Source organism: Lutra lutra, chromosome 15, assembly GCF_902655055.1.
Source record: "Lutra lutra chromosome 15, mLutLut1.2, whole genome shotgun sequence".
Taxonomy (NCBI): domain Eukaryota; kingdom Metazoa; phylum Chordata; class Mammalia; order Carnivora; family Mustelidae; genus Lutra; species Lutra lutra.
The window spans coordinates 12,683,659-12,707,478 of NC_062292.1; the positions used below are offsets into that span (position 1 = coordinate 12,683,659).

The 23,820-nt window shown below is 37.5% G+C and overlaps 1 protein-coding gene across 4 annotated transcripts in view; it reads right to left on the reverse strand.

Annotated features, from left to right (window-relative positions):
• Positions 1 to 23,820, reverse strand: part of LPGAT1 (lysophosphatidylglycerol acyltransferase 1) — a 121,591-nt gene that overhangs the window by 25,704 nt on the left and 72,067 nt on the right. For all 4 annotated transcript variants that reach the window (XM_047704297.1, XM_047704299.1, XM_047704295.1 and 1 more), the window contains 4 exons: positions 18,333 to 18,451; positions 13,309 to 13,404; positions 9,897 to 10,170; positions 5,052 to 5,178 (listed from right to left, as the gene is read on the reverse strand). In XM_047704297.1, the coding sequence (XP_047560253.1) occupies positions 5,052 to 5,178; positions 9,897 to 10,170; positions 13,309 to 13,404; positions 18,333 to 18,451 (616 nt within the window). The remainder of the gene's footprint in view (positions 1 to 5,051; positions 5,179 to 9,896; positions 10,171 to 13,308; positions 13,405 to 18,332; positions 18,452 to 23,820) is intronic.

Sequence of the window (23,820 nt, forward strand, 5' to 3'; positions counted from 1 at the left end):
TTAAAAATATTTTCTCAGTATATCATCTGATACTCAAACAATGCATTCACTGAAGCAAGTGCAACCTCCAACCAGTAAGGTCCTCAGATGGGCTGCCTGAGGGGCTCCGTACGCGCTGGGTTTAATTAGCAAAATGGTCTGGGTACTGAATCACCACTTACTGCAAGTTTTCTAAGGAATAAGCTCCAAACACCTGCCTCAAAAGTTTGACTTTTGACAGATAACAATGTTATCTATCTGTAAGGTACAATCTAGTATATACCACATCACAAATGTTTACTTTCTCCTTTATGTGGTATTTTAGAAAAGTACTTTACAGCATATAGTAACATATGTATTTACAGTTTTAGGGTTTGTCTCTCCCAGAAATCCTATACAACATACAAACCCAAGAAGTAAGAAGTGAGTGGACAATTTCCCAATGCTATTGGGGGAAAAAAAAAAAAAGAGTTTGTTTTAGAACACTTCAAGTAAGCTATTGGATTCTTATGCTATTTTCCTAAGCATCAGTATAGAAACTTAAAATCTGGATGAATATTCTGCTGTACCTTCTGGTAATCTAGTCTTTTCTTATTTAAATAAAGACCAAATGTTTTCTAAGCATTTAGTTTTACTAACATATCATAAGTGGATTCACTCTACAGGGAAAAAAAAAAAGTTTTATTTATTTAAGTAATCTGCACCCAATGTGGGGCTTTAACTCATCACCCAAGATCAAAAATCACATGTATCTCAATCAGATGCCAGTCGGGGCACCAGCCAGGTACCCCCCAAAATGCCTTTTTTTGCTCAGAAATCTCCATACGCCTGTCACAGTATGTCCCGATGAGGTACAGAACAGGGAGTGGAGTTTACCTGGCAGCCTTGACAATAATTTCCAAGAAGAGAAATGTATTAAAGAAATAAAAAATGGCCCAACTACAGATTAATGTTAAGTAATGTTGAATGATCACAACTGTATTGTTTTCCAAGTATATTCTGATGGTCAAGAATGTAACGGTGTTCTAAGAGTACCCGAGTCACCCAGAGGCACAGATGTGTCCCACGGGAAAGGACAGTTACTGCCCTCCGTGAAATTTACCTAAAATATGGTCGAAGTACTTCACATATACAGAAACATATTACAGATTTAGTACTTACGAATTGCTAAATTTTTCCTTACCCTGTTTCTATTTCCAATGTGGAGCTTCCCTTAGAATTATGTCTCATTTAATTATTACCACCACCAAATTTGCTTTGGTTTCATCTAAAATGGTCATTCAAGTGGTACTCGTGTTCCAGGATTTATATATATTTGGTATTTTCATAACCTTCTACTAACTGCATTATTTCTTTTAAAATAGAGAAATTAAAATACATATAGTGTTCTAAGTGGGATCTGATAAATGCTGAGCAGAAGAGTAATTAATTTTTGACTTTCACATGTATACTCCTCTAGCTTATGCTGAAAAAAACTAGCAACAGTACCAACTTGCCCAGCTACACCATAATCACCAGGTAATCATTTCAATTAAATTTTCTAAGACTGAGAGAGCGCTTTATTAAAAAAAAAAAAAAGCCAGCTGGGGCTAAGAAGAAACAAATACTTTCTACATAATATGAAACAAAATTGCATCATATGGCTTAATAGAAAGGTTCTGGATAAATTATGCTTAATTGCAGGAAAAAATACATTAATTAATAATTATTAAAATCTGCCTATGGATGAAGATAAGGCAACATTAAGCAAAACTACTATTTTTCAGTGAACTTGACAGTCTCCTGAGCACTTTTCCTTTTCCTCTGGGCACCCATTCCCCACTTTAACCAGTCAGTGCTGTTCAGTTTTTCTTACCAGCCTCCCCACATTAAAAGAAAAAGAGAGGGGCGCCTGGGTGGCTCAGTGGGTTAAAGCCTCTGCCTTCAGCTCAGGTCATGATCCCAGGGTTCTGGGATCGAGCCCTGCGTCAGGCTCTCTGCTCAGCGGGGAGGCCTGCTTCCTCTCTCTCTCTCTGCCTGCCTCTCTGCCTACTTGTGATCTCTGCCTGTCAAATAAATAAAAATAAATAAAATAAATAAATAAATAAAAATAAAAGAGAAAGAGATTTGACCTCATTTATATTATTCATATTTGTGTATATATGATTTCTAATGTTGCATTTTAAATCTCTTATTCTAATTGGAAACATCTCATCCTTGTTTAAAGTTTTAAAAATATAACCAAACAACTGGAGAGTTTGAACCAAAAAACCAATCTCTCTGAGAATGGGAAATAAAAAAAATGGGTGAGGAGTACCATGTTTGTTTAAATTTATTTTAATTTCAATGGTGCTATTCCTACCAGGAAAAATCTAAGATAAGCAATAAACAGTTTATTTTGGGATTGAGAAAACTGGAGGTAGGGGGAAGCACCCCCCAAAGCCCAACTAAACAAAACAACAATCCTTTCTTCCGTATCTTCCAGGGTGTCCAGATGGCCTAGAACAGTATAGGAGGAGACCGAGTCAAAGTGTGGGTGATAGGGATTTATCCCTGGGAGCTGCCATGGTCACAGCCCACCTCCCTTCTCACAAACTTCTTGCAAACCCTCAAAACGATCCTAATGCCAAGACACCTCTTTCTCTCTGGCCCCTTTCATTTCCCCTCCCTTTTCCATCTGAACACAAGTCCTTTCCTTTTCCAAACATTGGTTAGACAACAAACTCTTCTTATTAAATTTCCGTGAAGAAGAGTTTATCTCTTTACCTGTCCCAAGTCTCCTAGGAAGTGTGTGTGTATGTGAGTATGTATATATAAATAAATAAGTGGGCATAATGTGTACTATCATTAATATTTTAGGATATGATTCTACATCATGATTTAATATTTGCTAATCTAATATTTTAGAATTTTCTTCATTATTTCTATGTCTAATTATAAAGTTTCTATAATCAAACATATTTCTCAAAAGCTTCAATTTGATCAGTAGAAGTATTTTTCTGTATCAAACTAACCATTCCACATCTTTTATCTACTATTTGGTATCTCTAAATCAGGAGTCCTTAATCTTTTTTTAAATCAATCTATTTTGAGACTAGATCAAAAGCTGTGAAACTTCTCTGCAGAGAACTGCAGATGTATACAAAATTTTGCACAGAGACTGGGTTAAAAAATTCTGAGTTCAGTTGGCAGCTGCACTCATGGTGAGCATAACAGAAACTGAACCACTGTGCTGTACACCTGAAGCTAATGGGACACTGTGTGTCCACTATGCTCAAATTAAAAAAAAACTTAAATTAAAGTAACACCTGATTTTGAAGGCAAAAAAAATATTCTCAGGTCTATCCAGGTTAAGAACCCCTGCTTCAAGTGAATTTAAAGACCTTGAACTTACTCCTGTTAAAATAATTTTGTGAAAAGTGGACATTTCTTCAATTTCTTAGATCCCTTATGATTCCATGCATTTTTTTCATCTCTAAACTAAAATTGTTTTCTTTTTATTGGTTAAAAAAGAAAGCAGGGTCAACTATAATAAAATGCCTATATCGTTAATGTTCCTTCTGGGTGTGCTGTGCTAGGTAAAGTTATGTATACCCCATGCAAATATAATCGACACGTGTCTTAAACATATACCCAAGAGTTGTATGTTTTGGGCCTGGGCCCCAGAATTGAGTTTCATTTATAGATTACAATTTGAAAATTTACTGAAGGCTAGATAAGTTTCATAGATATGAAAATGAAACTCTTCGTGGAGAAATTCTTGCAGGGCCTAGCATACTGCCTTATCCACAGGAAGTGCTACGTAAGTAAAATGGACAACATACATGGAATGGAGTCCATGCGGTCACCAAGCATTACTTTCTTACCTTACATATGACCTTCACAATCTGGCAATGTAAGTCACACAGCAGAATCAACTGTAATTTGATAGTCATCTCTTTCATGTCAAAACCCCAAATTGTAACATTTTAGTTTTAAAACTTTAGTTTCAGGGGCGCCTGGGTGGCTCAGTGGGTTAAGCCGCTGCCTTCGGCTCAGGTCATGATCTCAGGGTCCTAGGATCGAGTCCCGCATCGGGCTCTCTGCTCGACAGGGAGTCTGCTTCCCTCTCTCTCTCTCTCCGCCTGCCTGCCTCTCTGTCTACTTGTGATCTCTCTCTGTCAAAATAAATAATAAATAAAATCTTTAAAAAAAAAAAACAACAACTTTAGTTTCAAATTATTCCAACTCTGTACTTCTATTTGTAAAATTATGATGGTTTACACATATGAAAACATGTACCTATTTACTTTCAATGAGTACGTAATTTGAGTAGTTTTCCTCTTGAGTTGAGGGTTTTTGTGGCAATTGTGATCCTGTGGGGGACCAACTGCTCACTTTGTTTTGTTTTTTTTTAAGTTAACATATAATGTAATATTTGTTTCAAGGTAAAGGTCTGGGATTCATCAGTCTTCCACAACACCCACTTTGTAACTAGTTGCCAAGGGTTGAGAACTTTGACCAGGAAATTAAGATAAATGGCTCATAAAGTGACCAAGTCTATTCAAGCTTCATCAGTGCGGCACTTTGCTATAAATACCTTTTAAAAAAGCAACCTACATTAAAAAAGTCTCAAGAAGCTGGTACAGAATATTCAGTAAATGTATTTGCTGTTGTTTATGCAAATGCCATATTAAAATGTTAAATATTAAAACATTAAAATTTTAAAGTGTAAGCATACCTAAATTCTCAATTTAATCATTTAGAAAATCTTAGGAGACTGCATGATTTAAAAACAAATTCCATTTCTATTAATAAAAATCTACTTAGCCCAAATGAGTATATATATATGCTTGATGTTTGCCTTTAAGTACTTCTGCTCAGAGTGTCAAGCAATCAAGTAATGACAGTGCCTCCAGAATGCCATTTTTAGAGACTTTTATCACTCAGTGAAAATAACTACTTCAAATGATATTTTCATATTAAGAAGTCAGCATAAGAATGGTTTTAAGCCAACTATTTTCACTATTTATTAAAAATTTAATATTAAACCACTGTCCTGAGATAGTACTTTATGTTGGGTATATACTGAGTTACTAACACAGAATTCTTACCTGTAATGTACATGTGTGATGGTTGGTTTCCTGTACCCAAGGATCCAGGTCTGAATATCTATGGGTTCAGCTTTGGGGTAAGCTATAGTTGTATCTATTATCCACTGGAGGCCTTTCGATTTGCTACCTGAGGACACAGCAAAAAACAAGTTAAAATTGAATCAAATTTTTTTTTTAAGATTTTATTTCTTTATTTCATAGACAGAGATCACAAGGAGGCAGAGAGGCCGGCAGAGAGAGAGGAAGGGAAGCAGGCTCCCTGCTCAGCAGAGAGCCCGATGCGGGGCTTGATCCCAGGACCCTGGGATCATGACCTGAGCCGAAGGCAGAGGCTTAACCCACTGAGCCACCCAGGCACCCCAAAATTGAATAAATTTTTATACCATTTATAAAATATAGTATAAACAAAGCATACTGATGTATCTTCTGCTTTATGAAAACAGGATGAACTCTGGTGTTAATGTTTCATATGACACACTTAGGATGATATCAAGTATTTCCTAATATGAAATGGCTGAATCTCAAACAAATAAGCAAATAACAAAGCACTATTATTTGTTGGACATGCACCATTCAAGCATTCAATACAACAGTGCACTGTCAAGGTCTAATTTATATTTTATCACTCATAAAAACTGGCCTATGAAAAAGTCAGAAGCTAAAGTATCACATTACAAAAGTAAAAAAAAAAAAAACAGTTCTCAAAATAAATCCATCCACCAAATACAATACAGTATAATATAAACACCAAGATTTGTGATACCTGGAAGACATTAATAAACGCTGGAATAAGGCCCCAAATTAAGCATTTTATTGACATAGGATTGTCAGTTGCTATTCTTATTTAACACAGACAAACAAAAAAAACCCCTCCCACTTTAGCAAGAGTTCTATGCAAATAAAGTAGTAAACCATCCACTCTTTGGTAGGTACAGCAGGTAACTGCAATTATCAAGAGGCTGTGGGGAAGTTCTGTTTACTTTGGTTATTGGCCTTCTGCTTCTATTACCAGCATGGAGTACAAAGTTGAACAAGAACTGAGAGGGAATCCTCACAGAGAATGCTGAGAGCCAGACTTGAGTGACAGTCTGTCCTTCGTCTGAAGTATTTAAGAAATCTCTAAAAAAATAAAACCTGTTCTAAAACGTAAGTCTAAATGTGCATTAGGAATCAATTATATTTTACCTGTGTACATCGAATAACTAAAAAGTGACCTTAAGCTTTAAAAAACTTTAGAAATATTCTGAAGGGGAAAGATACCCACAGAAATAGGTTTTAAAAAAATGTTTAAATAACCTACTGCTAAAGGAACAGAGTAAAGTGAATGTGTAAAGAAACACATTTAACAAGCTATCAGTGATATACATGCTGAAATGTTTAGGAGTATACTGATGTCTGCAACTTATTTGATTACACTAAAAAACAAACAAGATGGACTAATGGATTGATAGAAGGATAGAAAAAGACAGAATAAAGCAAATACAGTAAAATGTTAATTATAGAATCTAGTTGGTCAGCTAGTGGATATTAACTATAAAATTCTTTTAACTTTTTACATATGCTTGAAAATTTTTATAATAAAATTATTGGGAAAAATCACCAGAGTTCAGTTTAGTATCTATTAAATCATATAATAAAAAAATACTATCCCTTTTAAAGTTAATCAGACATAACTTTGATACATATATGGATCCTATACGTGTGTGTGTGTGTGTGTGTGTGTGTGTGTATATATATATATATTTTTTAAAGTAGGTTCCTCTCCCAGCGTGGAGCCCAATGTGGGGCCCAATGTGGGCCCCAAACTCATGACCCTGAGATCAAGACCAGAGCCAAGATCAAGTCAAATGCTCAACCCACTGAGCCACCTGCGCCCCCCAGTATTTGGATCATATATTAAAAGAGAGACAAGGCATGTTCTATACTTATATGGAACAGAACACTAAATAGTAAATATGAACACTAGAGAAAATAAAATACAAAATACCAAAACATCGAGAAGAAAATGGTAAAAGACAAGTGAAACTAGTTTTGGGATATATAACTTTCTAGAACTTCTTGTAATTTTTCCTAAGCAGCTACAATAAAAATTCTAACCAAGTTAAGATAAACAAGAAGCTACTCTGCTTTCATTATAAAAAGAAATTATTTCTCTCCAAGAGAAAAAAACATGTCTTTGTGATTGTGTGATCAATATGACAACAGCCCCTACCCTTGCAATCTAGAACACCACAGGGTATTACTGACTGGGCAGAACTATTTAAAAAGCAGCAGTCTTTATTAGTGCAACTAATCCTATTTGGAAGACCTTTGCCTTCAAGCTTTGGCTTGGCTGACATTGCCACCATGTCTGTCTGAAGTTATTCTGAACTTTCCTTTTCTATTAAAAGACTCTTTCAATTTGTCTTTTTAATAGATGATGAAAGATTAAGAGAGCTGACTGCCAAGCAGCTGCTTAAAAAAAAAAAAAAAAAATGAAAGGAAAACTCAGTGCAGTCTTACAGGCATTCTCTCTATGTTTGGTCCTAACCATCATTAAAAACACGTATTTCTGAGGGCCAATCCTTTTCATTTTTACTTTAGCTAAAGAATATATATATATTTTTAATAGCAAAATACTACTAAAGGAAACAGGCTTAGTGAGTTTCTTTCAGTTTTTCAATTTATCATTTATTACCCAATTTCACAGTCTCTGTGATAAACTTGTTCAAAACAGTCTTTGTGCTGTTGGTGCAAATTCTGCAAACCTTCCCAGTACACCAGGCTATCTCCAAAACAGCTGCATCTTTGAGTATGGTTTGCTTTTTCTCGCCATAAAAGTAATACATACTCATTATTAAAAAAAAAAAAAAAAACAAAACAGAAGTATTCAGAAATGGGGGGAGATCATCCATAATGTTACAACTCAGAGAAGCAACCACTGCTGACATTTGGGATCTTTCCTTTCACTCTTCCCACTGCTTATTGCTGACATATTTGAGCTCAACATGGTTTCACAAGAGTTGTGTGTTCCAGGGGCGCCTGCGTGGCTCAGTGGGTTTAAGCCTCTGCCTTTGGCTCAGGTCATGATCCCAGGGTCCTGGGATCGAGCCCCCTCGTCGGGCTCTCTGCTCAGCGGGAAGCCTGCTTCCTCCTCTTTCTCTCTGCCTGCCTCTCTGCCTACTTGTGATCTCTCTGTCAAATAAATAAATAAAATCTTTAAAAAAAAAAAAAAGAAAGGATAAAAAAAAGAGTTGTGTGTTCCTCCCACTCCATTAACATGATAGAGAATAAGCACTTTCCAAGCCATAAAAACTCTCTACAAACATCATTTGTAATGGCTGTGTTGTAGTGTGTTGGATGGATATTTGATAACTTCGGGCCTGTTCTTCCTTCTGGCTATTCCAAATTTTTGCTGTTAAAAATAATGCTGTGGGGGCACCTGGGTGGCTCAGTGGGTAAAGCCTCTGCCTTTGGCTCAGGTCATGATCTCAGGGTCCTGGGATCAAGCCCCACATTGGGCTGTCTGCTCGGCGGCGAGCCTGCTTCCCCCTCTCTCTGCCTACTTGTGATCTCTGTCTATCAAATAAATAAATAAAATCTTAAAAAAAAAAAAATGCGGGGCGCCTATGTGGCTCAGTGGGTTAAACCTCCTCCTTTGGCTCAGGTCATGATCTCAGGGTCCTGGGATGGAGCCCCGCATTGGGCTCTCTGCTCAGCAGGGAGCCTGCTTCCCCATCTTTCTGCCTGCCTCTCTGCCTGCTTGTGATCTCTCTCTCTGTGTCAAATAAATAAATAGTATCTTTAAAAAAAAATGCTGTGAATAAATAAATAAATAAATAAATAAATAAAATCAATAAAAGTAATGGTGTGATAAACCTCTTTACCATGTATGTCTGATTATTTCCCTTGGATAAGTATTATTTGTACTAGAATAATGGAGTCATTCATCAACACTTAAAGACTCTTAATAAACACTTTCAAACTGCATTAAGTTCATACTCTGTATTAAAAACAAACCAAAAAAACTTTCTAGGGTGCCTGGGTGGCTCAGTCGGTTAAGCCTCTGCCTCCGGCTCAGGTCAAGTTCTCAGGGTCCTGGGATCCAGTCCCACATCCAGCTCTCTGCTCAGCAGGTAGCCTGCTTCCCCCCACCCCCTGTCTGTCTGTCTATCTGTGATCTGTCTGTCAAATAAATAAATAAAATCTTAAAAAAAAAAACTTTCTAGGGGCGCCTGGGTGGCTCAGCGGGTTAAAGCCTCTGCCTTCGGCTCGGGTCATGATCTCGGGGTCGTGGGATCGAGCCCCGCGTCGGGCTCTCTGCTCCGCGAGGAGTCTGCTTCCTCCTCTCTCTGCCTGCCTCTCTGCCTACTTGTGATTTCTATCTGTCAAATAAATAAATAAAATTTAAAAAAAAACTTTCTAAATTTGATAAATGAAAAAAACATACATTATTACAATTTGCATTTGCAAATCTATGATTAGTTTTTCAAATTAGTGATTTCTATTCCTGTACCACTAACCTAGCAATTCCACTTCTAGGAATCTATACTCCCGACTATACTTCCACAAATATATGAAGATATTTACAGCTTACGGCAGCAGTGGGAATGGCCAGCAGTAAGGGTGGGTGGGGTAAAGGAAAAACACCTTTGTCTTTGTGCATTTTGCATTACTTGAATAAATTATTGTAAGCATGAACTAACTTCTGTAAATAGAAACACTAAAAAATTAAATTTGAACCTTCTCCCTGGGTATTATTTCTGTTTGACAAAAATTATAATTATAAAAAGAACAATAATGTTATCTCCTGGAACTCCAGATAATTCCTGAGTTCCAACAAAAGAGTGCTAAAAGCCATCATACCTAATTCTTTAGCATCTCCTCCTGCTGGACTTCCATTTTCCTGTCGTGCTACAAGCGCACTCAAGATAATGTTTGTTGCCCCAATCCTTGGCAGAGTGACATGTGTAAGAAATGGCAAGTTATTTTTTTTGGCAAACGCTTGACTTGTTTCTCGCCTCTTCCTGAGGAAGCCCCCTTCTGGAAACAAAACAATCCATTTTCGGTCTCTGCTCCTGTAATTCTTTTCTAGGTGCTTTTTGAGAAGAAGAAGCTGCTGGTCACGATGAGATTTTCCCTAAGAAACAGACACACATACAATAAGTATAGGCACATCTGAAATTAAAATGCCACAAAATTAAATAGAAATAACAGCTTCTAAAGTAAAATCCCATTCACAGATCAGAAGAGCGATTTCCCCCCACTCGCTTCCCCCTTTGATTGTGGCAGTAAAAAGAAGTGATTAGCGCTTACAGACATGAGCAAGACAATTGCTCTAATTACCTCTGAGAGTTCACTCATTCATCAGCTCAGTGACTGTTTACTGAAAGCGTGTAACTTGGCAGGCACTGTCCTACACACTGGAGATAGAGAAGTAAGAGACCCTTGTGGAGGTTACTTGAGTAGAAAAGATAGAAAACTAAAAAGTGTAAATTTGGATGGTGATGTGTTAGGAAGAAAATGAGTAAGAGGATAGAGAAGGTCAATGAGGTCAGTGAGAACAGCCCCAAGGAGGTGAAACGGGAGCAATGAGCTGGTAATGTGAAGGAACCAGTCAAGCGGAGAGGAGAGGCAGAGTTCTCCAAGGGATTAGAACAAAAAGGAGAAAGGCCCGGAGATGGGAACAAGCGCTACATATTCAAAGAGCAGTACCAAGGCCAGTGTGGCTGATTTGTGATGAGTGAGGAAGACAGTGGTACAAGAGGAAATTGCAGAGGAAGAAAGGCCTTGAACTTGGTAAGTAGTCTGGGATGAGAAGTCAATGGGTGGTTCTGAACAAGGGAGGGTCATGATCTTTTTACATTAAAAAAAAATCCGATGGCTCCAGTGACAGAAAGACTCCAGCAGATAAGCTGGCAGACTACTGCAGTCGTCCAGGCAAGGGGGTGTGATGAGATCTGACTATGGTGTATTGATGAGAAGTGGATACACTCAGGAAAGTCTGAAAGTAGAGCAAACAGGGCATTCTAATGGACAGGACCTTAGTGTGAAGGAGAGAGAAGAAAGAAGATGACTTGGATACTGAAACAGGAATCCAGAAAAAATTTGTAGGAAAGCCCAAAACCCACAGACAAATATTACAAAGGTTCTTCCTTTCAGTATAGTTGATTCATTAATAATTTTCCAGCCAACACAAATACAGAAGGCCCCGAAATAATCTGTATGCATTCAGTCTTTAAATTACTACAGTGCAAAGCAAGTAAGACATTTATTTTACTGAACTGAACTGATTATGATTAAGCTTTATTTATTAAGTTCCCAAGACTGCTGGTAAAACATTTTTATATTCTTGGAAATACCTAGTAGTAAAGTCCAAGAGACTTTCTTTAAAAATGGTAGTTTCTCTCTCTCCCCCACCAATGTTACAGATTTTTATTACTATCTTATTGGGTTCGGAAGGGGAGGAAGAGTTGCTCTTTAGAAACAAACTTGCAATATTTCTGGTAATTTTGAAATACAGTCTTTAAGTATGTAAAACTTTACATTGCAATAAAAAGGAAAATGTTTTGGAGTACATTATTTTCTACGCTTATCTCCTCAAAGTACACTAATCACTTAGTGTAACTTAGTGATGCCTCAGGGTCATCAAACAGGGTCAATTGTTAAAACTGTGATAGTTTCCTCATACTTTCCTGATGAAAAGGGCTCTGCTTTCCCTTAGTCGGCTAAGCTGCAATGGCTGCTTCTACCGATTCCCCTCCTGTGATGCTCTAGAGTATTAATGCTAATTTCTTTGTTATGTTGTTCTAATCACTGTTCGTTCATTTTGTCTCAAGCTTGTGGCCAATCCCCAATGCCACTTCCTCCTGAGGTCCCCACGCAATGCTTGCATTCGTCTTTCTGCTCAGAAGAACCAAGAGTGTTTCCTAGAAACTAGATCATGGGCACAGCATGCGGAAAAGAAAATGTTTTGTACGTAAGAGTCTGTAGTAAAGTATATATGTTTTGTGACACCTACAGTCATCTCAGAAGTTTCTCTACACACTTCCAGCATATTTCTGAACTTGTGGTCTCCGATGAGACTTAATCAGATTCAACAGTTATTCAGTAAGTACTTATATGGACAAGGCTGAAGCTGCTCCATATATAAATACCAGATAAGTGTGGCATTGCCATACGTAAAAACTCTTGCATATCATATTTCAGTTTTTGAGAAAATCAAGCCTGTGATACCAGTGGCATACCAGGGAAATACGGTAATGTAGTGCTGACTTGATAAGAGGGTGTGATTCTTTCTCCTACACTAACTAAACTTGTCCCTAATGCCTGGGACCCATTCTCAATCTACCTTCCTCTATCAAACTCATACTTATTTTTTCTCTAAAGTTTTTCTGAGTTCATAAAAATCTGATGGATTCACTTTTCCTACTATGAATTCCCCAAATATGTTCTTCTATCTGCCTACCTACCAGCAATTTAGGTACCTTCTCTATCATGTGATAGTGACTTGTTAGTAAAAATAATGGTGAAAATATAGATGACGAGGGGACACCTGGGTGGCTCAGTGGGTTAAAGCCTCTGCCTTCAGCTCAGGTCATGATCTCAGGGTCCTGGGATCGAGCCCCACATCGGACTCTCTGCTCAGCAGGGAGCCTGCTTCCCTCCTCTCTCTCTGCCTGCCTCTCTGCCTACTTGTGATTCTCTCTCTGTCAAATAAATAAATAAAATCTTAAAAAAAAAAAAAGAAAATAGTGGTAAATCATGATAAAAATGATGAAGAAGGGACCAGGCATTGAGTAATACACTCCAAGTGTATTACTTCATTTAAATCCCACCCTATGACGGCAGTGCCTCTTGTTGTGTTCGGGTACGGTGTTCTCTGTCTAATGGAGGGGTGGTCGACTCCATACCCTAACAGTTGTCATCTGAAAAATGAGGAAACTTCGAAAGTTTAAATAAGTTGCCTTATTCATATAGCTAAGAAGCAGAAGAGTTGAGAATGGCGTAGCGGCTTGATAAATCTTTACTAAACACTGTACTGTTCAGATGTGAGAAGGAGGGTAGAGATTAGAGTATCTGCAATGTCACCATTTTACTGCTTGGGCACACTCAAACTCAGATCGAAAGAAATGTTTCAGGGAACAAAGATTCAGAGGAAGAGCTCCCTGAGATACTAGAGCTTGCTCTATGTATTATAACTGGTTTGGGCCTATGTTTACAATAAAGGATCAGTGTGATCAGGCTATCACTGTGAAAAAGGAAAACTCATACTCACCTGTCTTATAAAGAAGTCTCCGTGAATCAGAGAAACAATTCCAAAGTTTGTGTACTTAAAAATATGATCCATCAACCACATCATGTGAGCAACAACCTAAAATATTTCAAAGCAAGAAATAATTACATGGTAAGTATTAGAAACCTGCTGTAGTCTAGCCAGGTCTTTAAGTTTTAAATATAATCACCTAAGCATCCTCTTAATTAAGCTATGTATTTTAAATCCAGTGTTTATTTCTATAATTAAAGCACAAAGTCTCCATGAAAAATTACTGATCTTGAGTCCAAGTCTTGAAATCTCAGGTCTCAGGTAATACATATTACTGTGTAACAAATGAAGCTGAATTAACTTCTTAAATCTGGACTTAATGATTCCAAATTTGTTCTACCCTAAACAAAGTCTCTGGTGATTCTTATATAACATAAAATTATTTTGAATCAATAAAATGAAGTTGTTGAATGAGGGCTCTAAGTTTAATTAATAAGCACTAAAGCTTTATAAAATGTGACTTTACCTTAATGGCTAAAATATTAAAAATTATAAATTATAAACATATAAATGTAAAATTTAAAATTTTATAAAAGTTCAAAAATGTCCAAAATAAAAGAACATTCAAGTTCGTTTCATAGAATGATTTATATATGCGATTTTGTTAAGAAGATTTGTTAGTTTATGCAAGGCCGTATTCTTTACCAGCATAGTAATATTCATAGCGCCTCAGTTCTTTTTTTTTTTTTAAAGATTTTATTCATTTATTTGACAGACAGAGATCACAAGTAGGTAGAGAGGCAGGCAGAGAGAGAAAGAGAGGAAAGCAGGCTCCCCGCTGAGCAGAGAGCCCGATGCGGGACTCGATCCCAGGACCCTGAGATCATGACCTGAGCCGAAGGCAGCGGCTTAACCCACTGAGCCACCCAGGCGCCCGCACCTCAGTTCTTAAACACAGAAATAGTATCCCTTTTTGATAAGAGTCAGTACTCGTATTAAGAGCAAAAGACTTGGGACGCCTGGATGGCTCAGTCGGTTATGCCTATGCCGCTGCCTTCAGCTCAGGTCATGATCCCAGAATCCTGGAATGGAGTCCCTCACTGGGCTCCTTGCTCGGCAGGGAGCCTCCTTCTCTCTCTGCCTCTGCCTGCTAGCTCGATCTCTCTCTCTCTGACAAATAAATAAATAAATAAATAAATAAAATCTTTAAAAAAAAAAAAGAGCAAAAGACTTTATTTCAAACAAATTTCAAAATTAAATGTAAAGTGTAAACAGGGATCTAATTAATAAAGTGGGTAATTGTTCCTCCCTGCTGAGGAAATGGCATTCCTTGTTATAATCCTTAAATAAATGCATTAATAGCTACAGCCTCAATCAAAAGAATGCAACAGAGCCCCTTTGGTTTCTATGGGAATAACGTATGTAAACTTCATCTCGAAGCACCAAATTATATGAATTTACGTATGAGGAAAAAAATGAGCACTGACATCGCTGGTGCTTTTGCAAAAACATATAAAAGCTGACAAATAATATAACATTAATGCTTCTGCCTTAATTTTTCAGCATCACTAAATAGTTCAACTACACAAACTCCTTCCCCATGAACTCTACTATGTTAAATCATTTTAAAAAATAAAGATATGTGCCCAGTGAAGAAGTCATTCCCCAAGGCAATTAATACAGAATAAAATGATTGCCATCATCTCGTTTTTTTTTCAGTCTTGTTTTGCTTTGTAATGATGACTACTTTGTTTAAGTAAATTGAGATTTGAATTAAATGGAATTTGCTGAAAAGTGTCCCAAAGAACAAACAAAAAGCAAGTTGCTTTAACCTATAAAATACTTGAGCTTTATACACAGTAGGAGGTTTAGCGGCTATTTATTGATTTCTGGGTTTAAAATAACAACACTAAAGCCACGAGCTTTTATGTTTCACCTTACATTTACAGGGGATTTATCTCTTCAGTTAGAAGGGCCACCTAAAACAATTCATTTCAATAAGACAGCCAAGCTACCTTCTGAGATTTGTATGGGTAATTCTATCTTAGCTTATTTTAGGGGAAATGTTACAAGTCAATAAATGTTTATTATATGTCTAATAAAGTTCTTTTGACAGAAATAAAAATTCTTAGTTTTATCATAATTTGTCATAAAAGGACATGACTAAATTCACAGATACTTATTTTTAAAAGGTACCAGCACATTTGGAAAATACAATTAATCCTTTGTTTCATATTCCTCAAAAGAGGGTCAGTAAACACCAGCTGCCTGAAGCAACTCTCAGTGTTTCATAGATCTGTCACTCCGAGCTCTGTCAGGTAATTCCAAGAAACAGAATTGGCCCACATCAATTATTCTTTATCTGGAAGCATGGGTTTTCTACACATTGAAACATCTAGAGACGATTACATGAAGGACTATGTTCTTTATATCCTTCAGAAAGTATAGTAAAGTCAATGGTTCTCCTGTTCAGAAATCTGTAAGGACAATTTGGGTTGTCACGAAAACTAGAGTGGGCTACCAGCATTTAGTGGGTAGCAGGCAGGTATGGAAAACAGCCAGCAATGCCCCAGACAGTTCAGGACAAGAGTGCTGTCCTCCCAACGGGCCAACGGACCCCTGCTAACAGGAAAGGCTCCTACAAGAAGTCTCCTGAATTCCAAAAGCTATGTTACACTCACATAGCCATTAAACTAGTATTTTTTTATTTGGCCCACAATTTAGCGTTAGCCTTCTTTCTTTGAATGTACCCACAGAGTATGGAGTAAGTAAAGTGACCATTTTTACTGGTAAATATAAATTAATATTGCCCTATACATATTAGGCAGGAGGGAGAGATTATGGTGCTTCCAGCTTTATACTTCTCAATTATTCTTTTATGAAAGAAGATTTTAAAAAATTCTTTAATATTCCAAGTTACTCACTAATAACAGATTATAAAAAATGTTTAGTATAACTTATCTGAAAATAAAAACAAAATTACTCTGAACAGAAAAATGAACCTAAGTCAAACTAACAGAAATCTTTTTACAAAAGCAAACAAACAAGACAAATTTTCTTTTATCCACATAATTGGTGAATTTCAGATTACCTAATATTCTAGTTAATATAGTTTTCATCCATGCCAAACTTGGGTGAGAATGATTAAGCTGGACATATTTATACTGACCACTGTAATCATTCTTTGAAATTCAAAAGCCAATTAAGGACACTGTAAACCTTCAGAAATTTCACTACAAATGTAATGACCATATCATTAAGAATAGGGCGCCTGGCCTGGGTGGCTCAGTGGGTTAAGCCACTGCCTTCGGCTCAGGTCATGATCTCAGGGTCCTGGGATCGAGTCCCGCATCGGGCTCTCTGCTCAGCGGGGAGCCTGCTTTCCTCTCTTTCTCTCTCTGCCTGCCTCTCTACTTGTGATCTCTCTCTGTCAAATAAATAAAATCTTAAAAAAAAAAAAAAAAAAGAATAGGGCGCCTGGGTGGCTCAGTGGGTTGAGCCGCTGCCTTTGGCTCAGGTCATGGTCTCGGGGTCCTGGGATCGAGTCCCGCGTCGGGCTCTCTGCTCAGCAGGGAGCCTGCTTCCCTCTCTCTCTCTCTCTCTCTCTGCCTGCCTCTCTGTCTACTTGTGATCTCTCTCTGTCAAATAAATAAATAAAATCTTTAAAAAATAAAAAAATAAAGAATAAAAATTCTCTTTGATGAAACCAAATAAACTAGTCTTTACAAAATTTTAACATCACAAGTAATAAATATTAATATAAGAGCAAATATATTTATACAGTGATATTCTTTTAACAATTCAAGACTCTGAATATAAGATATAAGATAGAATTAATTCCACATTCCAGCAAGATTGTGCCTCTGCTTTTCAGATGGACATGAAAAACAGATTCCACAATAATCAAACATTTTCCTTTACTCTTACCTCATCTTCTGACCCCCACCATGACCTACTGAATCAAAATCTCTAGGATGTAAATATACCAGGCTTAGTCTTGCCTTGGTGTTCTGGCCGAGACTGTTTCACTGAAGAAGGTCTTCTTGCTTCACCACTCTAACTAGGCCAAGTTTATGTCCTTTCTCCTCTACAAAGTTTTCAATACCTGTCATACATGGGGAGCTCACCCTCTACTAAACACCTTTCACTTTGCAATTAAGTATTGTTCACTATACTTTCCCTCCACCTACGCTGGACTGTTGGCTCCTTTTAGGGGACAGTGTCTTAAAGGACTGATGTTCAATCCTTATAGTCACTGACCATGAGTATGAAGCACTTAATAAACATCTATTGGTTTCATTGCTATTAGGATAAATATGAACTCCACTAATTTATACACTTTCTACTTATTTAGTTTTCTATGAACACAACCTCTTTATCTTCTAAGGTGATAATTCTTTTAATGCTAAAGACTGAATTTATTTTAAACCCACCCCTTTGACGGATGTATTTAGTGATCAACAAAAGTCATGTGAAACCAAGGTTCATACATAGCCTAGCAACACCTAACAAAACTGGCCTGATATCTTTCCTTTCAATTTGCTTTGTAAAGGAAATCCAAAATGTTTACCTTTTTTTCTTCTGGCTAAAGATCCTCAAGATCAGCTAATTCACTGACCAACTAGACTCTTCTATCTTAAACAATACTGCTTTTTGTGCCTGTATTTTTCAAACCAGTGACCCACCATTTCACCTCAAGACAGCTCCCAATCTGAACATCTTAATTCTGATCTCTCTAGAGAGATCAGAGTTATCTCCAGAGAGATCTTAACTCTGATCTCTCTGGAGATATCATTCACATTATTTTCCAGTTACTTTTTTGAAAGACCACATTCCTGTCCTGGAGCTGGAATTAGAATTATATATATACATATTTTTTCTTTTGATTTTTCTCCATTTTTTCTTTAAATTTTCTCAATTTTGGAAAAGCATAGATATTCAAGTTTACGTTCCAAACCATAGTAAGATACTCAAACAGATTCTTTATCAGCCCCCCCCCCTACCCCTGCGCCTTCACCTGCCTTCAGGGTGCTTACCAGGCCTTTGTCCTGGAGGCACATCATCAGAGTACAAACATCCCCTGTTGCCTGATGATTCACCAACATCACTGCTTCATCTTGTGAAACGGCTTTAATATCGTCCCCCCATTCCATCACTGGAAGAACAACAAAGCTGTCACTTTAAAGATTTTACATTACTAGAAACCTTATATTAGACAAACTGGTACACATCAATGATGAGAGATCACTTACCTAAAACTTTAAAAGTTTGAGCTAAGTTTACTTCCTGTAAGTATCAGGCTGTCAATATAATATTTTATAAAGCCCCCAAACATCCATTAAAATGTAAAAATGCTCATCCTTTGACCAAGAAGTTTTACTTCTTAGAAATTTATCCCACAGAAACATTTGTCCCAACAGGCAAAGACAGATGCATAAAGGATGTTTATTGGAACTTAAATGTTCACCAACAGGGGAGTCAATAGAAAGTTATGATATCACGGAAGAGTATGAATCCACTGAAAGAATAGAGGGTATCTCTATACACGAACCCAAAAAGGACTTCTTATCAAGAAAATAAAGCAAATCACAAAACAATATATATAGCCTGATTCCACCTTTTTAGTGAAGGAATAAACTTTGTTATTTAATACAGTAAAAAAAAGTCTAGGTGAATGAATTCTAAACTACTGATATTGATCATGATTAGGATGAGCTTTCTAGAGCCCCTCAAATTCTACTTTATAATAAAATGTGAAAACATTCCAAATATATGCAAGTATTTTCATTTTTAAATAAGGAAACTAATGAAGATGTTACACTTATTAAGAACCTCCAGACAAAAAGTCATCATACCAGAACCTATTATGTACACTCTAAGGAAAACACTGGTATCTCCATGTAGTTATGTCTCATTTAACAGTAAATCCACTTCACAGAAAAAAGATAACTGAGCAGCAGTTTTGAGCATCAGGATTCTACAAGTCAAAGCATCCAGGGTTCCTCAAATGTCTGACATGAATTATGAGGGGCTGATTATACGTTAGTATTCACTCCTCTCACACACGGCTAAAGGGAAAAAAGCCAACCCACCCGCCTGTAATAGTTCTGGATGCAAGAGGCATGGGGAGTTGTGGAGCTCACCTGCTCTGCCTCCCCCAGCCTCCGTCCTTTTCCAGCCATCCTTCACTGTCACCCCAACATAGCAGAGCTCCTCATAAGAGTTCATGTGAGAAAAGGGGTCTGCTAATTGCTTCTTTCTGTTAAAACCCATTTAAGCAAGGCATCTATTCATTGATTTTAAAGACTTTAAAATTTGTATTAAGGAAATTTTCAGCTGGGCTAAACACAGTATTAAGTTGTGGGACCTCTTTGCAAAGCGAGGTATTCTAATCATTACCAACACTCAAATGTTATTACCAACGCTCAAAGAGCTTATATGGTATAGGAAAATTTTTATTTTAGTTTCTTTTAAATGAACGCAGCATAAAAGTACACTAAAGGGATGTCAAATAATCCTTGAGGAATAGAGGCAGAACCATGGGAGAGAACCCAGCCCGGCCCCTTGAAAAATGCAGTAGCACCAACTTTCCTTCCAGTGGCCTTTCCTTCCCCAAGTTCCAATTCAGCTCAGCTGACAAGCTAACTACTGAAACATATTTAAACAGCTGCTGTGGGGAGTATGAATTGGTACAACAGTTTGGGAAGTCAATTTGGCAATATATATCAAAACTGAGAAATGCAGAAATCTTTTATCCAGAAATTCTATTTCTAGGAATTCAACTTACAGATACACTTATTTATGCGCAGACCAACGCATATGCAAAACTGGTTACCACAGCCTTATTTGTGAGAGCAAAGAGGAAGGGGTGCCTGGGTGGCGCAGCTGGTTAAGCGGCTGACTCCTGGTTCTGGCTCAGGTTGTGATCTCATGAGCCCCACGTCAGGCTCTATGTACGCCCAGCTTGGAGTCTGCTTAAGATTCTCTCTCTGTTGCATTCTGCCCTTCCCTCCCTCTCATGCCCGCTCTCCAAAATAAATTAATTAATTAATTTTAAAAAAAGGAGGAATGAGGAAAACAACTCAAAAGGAAGACTAGATCAAATTCATAGAAATTGAAAACCAATGGTGGTTTCTAGGAGGGGGACTATTCAATTTGTAGAGCATTTCAGTTTTGCAAGATGAAAAAGTTCTGGAGATTGGTTATACAATAATGAAAATGTACTTAATGCTGAACCATACACTTAAAAATGGTTAAGAGGAGGGATGCTTGGGTGGCTTAGTCACTTGACCAATTGACTTTGGTTTCAGCTCACGTCATAATCTCATGGGTGGTGGGAACAAGCCCCCCAACCCCCGTGGGGCTCCAGGCTGCTGTAGAGTCTGCTTAAGATTCTCTCTCTCTCCTTCTTCCTTTGCCCCTGCCCCTGCTCATGTGTGCTCTCTCGCTCTCAAATCAATTTTTTAAAAATCTTTAAAAAAATGGTTAAGATGATAAATTTTGTGTTATGTATATTTCACCACAATTAAAAATTTAAAAAGGAGACTAATTATATCTATGTAAAGGAATATTATGTAATCATATAATTTGTATACTAACATGGAACAATATGCTATAAGTAACAAGAGCAAAATGCAGAACACTGTGGCAGGGATGCCACCAATTGGGTTTTAAAAAGGATTGGGGAAGGGGCACCTGGGTGACTCAGCAGGTTAAGCATCTAACCCTTGATTTCTGCTCAGATCAATATCTCAGGGTCATGAGATCTTGATTTTAGCTCAGAGCAAGATCTCAGGGTCATGAAATCAAGCCCCACTTCAGGCTTGTGCTGGGCACTAGGTGTGGAGCCTGCTTAAGATTCTCTCCCTCTGAGGGCGCCTGGGTGGCTGAGTTGATTAAGCAGCGGCCTTTGGTTCAGGTCATGATCCCGGGGTCCTGGGATGGAGCCCTGAGTTGAGATTCCCCGCTTCGCATGGAGTCTGCTTCTCCCTACACCCCTTCCCTCATGCATGCTCTCTCTCTCTAATAAATAAAATCTTAAAAAAAAAAAAAAAAAAGATTCTCTCCCTTCCTCTCCCTCTGACACCCTGCTCACACCACCTGCTCACCAACCCACCCTCAAAAAATAAAATATAATAAAGTAAAAAGAATGGAGGGAGATATATTTGTTCAACAGAAGTTCCCCCATCATGCCTCTGTTGATAATCCACACATGCAGACAGACAGACAGACAGTCACACACACACACACACACACACACTATTCTTTTATTAATTCATTCCTCATTCAGTACGTCAGCACCAGGCACTACTAGGTGTTGTGGATATAAAATGAAAAAGTCAGTTGCATTTCTATACACTAAAAATGAGACAGAAGAAAGAAAAATTAAGGAGTCAATTCCATTTACAACTGCACCAAAAACTATATGATACCTAGGAATAAACCTAACCAAAGAGGCAAAGAATCTGTACTCAGAAAACCATAAAGTACTCATGAAAGCAATTGAGGAAGACACAGAGAAATGGAAAAACATTCCAAGCTCCTGGACTGCAAGAACAAATATTAAAATAACTGTGCTACCTAGAGCAATCTATACATTCAATGCACTCCCTATCAAAATACCATCAATTTTTTTTTTCCACAGAGCTGGAACAAATAACCCTAAAATTTATATAGAACCAGAAAAGACCCCAATAGCCAGAGGAATGTTAAGAAAGAAAACCGAAGCTGGTGGCATCACAATTCCAGAGTTCAAGCTCTATTGCAAAGCTGTAATCAACAAGACAGTATGGTACTGGCACAAAAAAAGACATGTAGCTCAAATGGAACAGAAGGGAGAACCCAGAAACAGACCTTCAACTCTATGGTCAACTAATATTTGACAAAGCAGGAAAGAATGTCCAATGGAAAAAACACAGTCTCTTCAACAAATGGTGTTGAGAAAATTGGACAGCCACATGCAGAAGAATGAAACTGGACCATTTCCTTATGCCACACACAAAAATAGACTCAGAATGGACGAAAGACCTAAATGTGAGATAGGAATCCATCAAAATCCTCAAAGAGAACAGAGGCAGCAACCTCTATGACTTCAGCCACAGCAACTTCTTCCTAGACCTGTCTCCAAAGGCCAGGGAAACAAGGGCAAAAGTGAACTAGTGGGGCTTTATCAAGATAAAAAGCTTTTGCACAGCAAAGGAAACAGTCAATAAAACCAAAAGACAATCCACAGAATGGGAGAAGATATTTGCAAATGTCTTATCAGATAAAGGGCTAGTACCCAAAATCTACAAAGAACTTAACAAACTCAACACCCAGGAACAAATAATCCAATCAAGAAATGGGTAGAAGATATGGGCAGACATGCCTCCAAAGAAGACATATCAATGGCCAATAGACACATAAAAATATGCTCACCATCACTCGGCATCAGGGAAATAAAAATCAAAATTACAATGAGACACTACCTCACACCAGTCAGAACAGCTAACATTAACAAGTCAGGAAACAACAGATGTTGGTGAGGATGCAGCCCTCCAACACTGTTGGTGGGAATGCAAGCTGGTGCAGCCACTCTGGAAACAGCATGGAGGTTCCTCAAGAAGTTAAAAATAGAGCTACCCTACGACCCAGCAACTGCACTACTGGGTATTTACCCCAAAGACACAAATGTAGAGATCTGAAGGGCACCTGAACCCCAATGTTTACAGCAGCAATGTCCACAATAGCCAAACTACGGACAAATCAATGGATAAAGAAGATGTGGTATATATATACAATGGAATATTACTCAGCCATCAAAACAAATGAAATCTTGCAATTTGCAACAACATGGATGGAACTAGAGGGTATTATGCTAAGCGAAATAAATTAATCAGAGAAAGACAATTATCATATGAACTCACTCATATGTAGAATTTAAGAAACAAACAAAGGAGAATAGGAGAAGAGAGGAAAAATAATACGAAGTCAGAGAGGGAGACAAACCATAAGAGACTCTTAATCATAGGAAACTAAGGGTTGTTGGGGGGATAGCATAACTGGGAGATGGACATTAAGGAGGACACATAATGTAATAACCACAGGGTGTTATACAAGACTGATGAATCACTGATCTCTACTTCTGAAACTAATAATATACGTTAATTAACTTAATTTTAATTTTAAAAAAGGGAAATAAAGGAAAACAATAAAATAAAATAAAAAGAACAAAAGTATTATTCTAATAGTAGTTAAAACATTTAAGAGAAGTCTAGCTTGGTTCTATAAACACTGAGCTACTAAGACTAATGTGGAAAGTCTTTTGGCTCCATATCTATATAAACAGAGGTTTCATAACCAAATATTCCTTTAATGCAATTTCTGCCACATGAATGGACAATGCTAGATACCTAGGTCTATGCAGTGGGAAAGCATGTAAGTGTATTTAACTGCAAATAAGTTGTTGTTGTTTTACATAAAACGTATCCTACCTGTTTGCTTTACATAAAGTAGATAAACTAGTGAGTTAGCTTCAATCTCTTA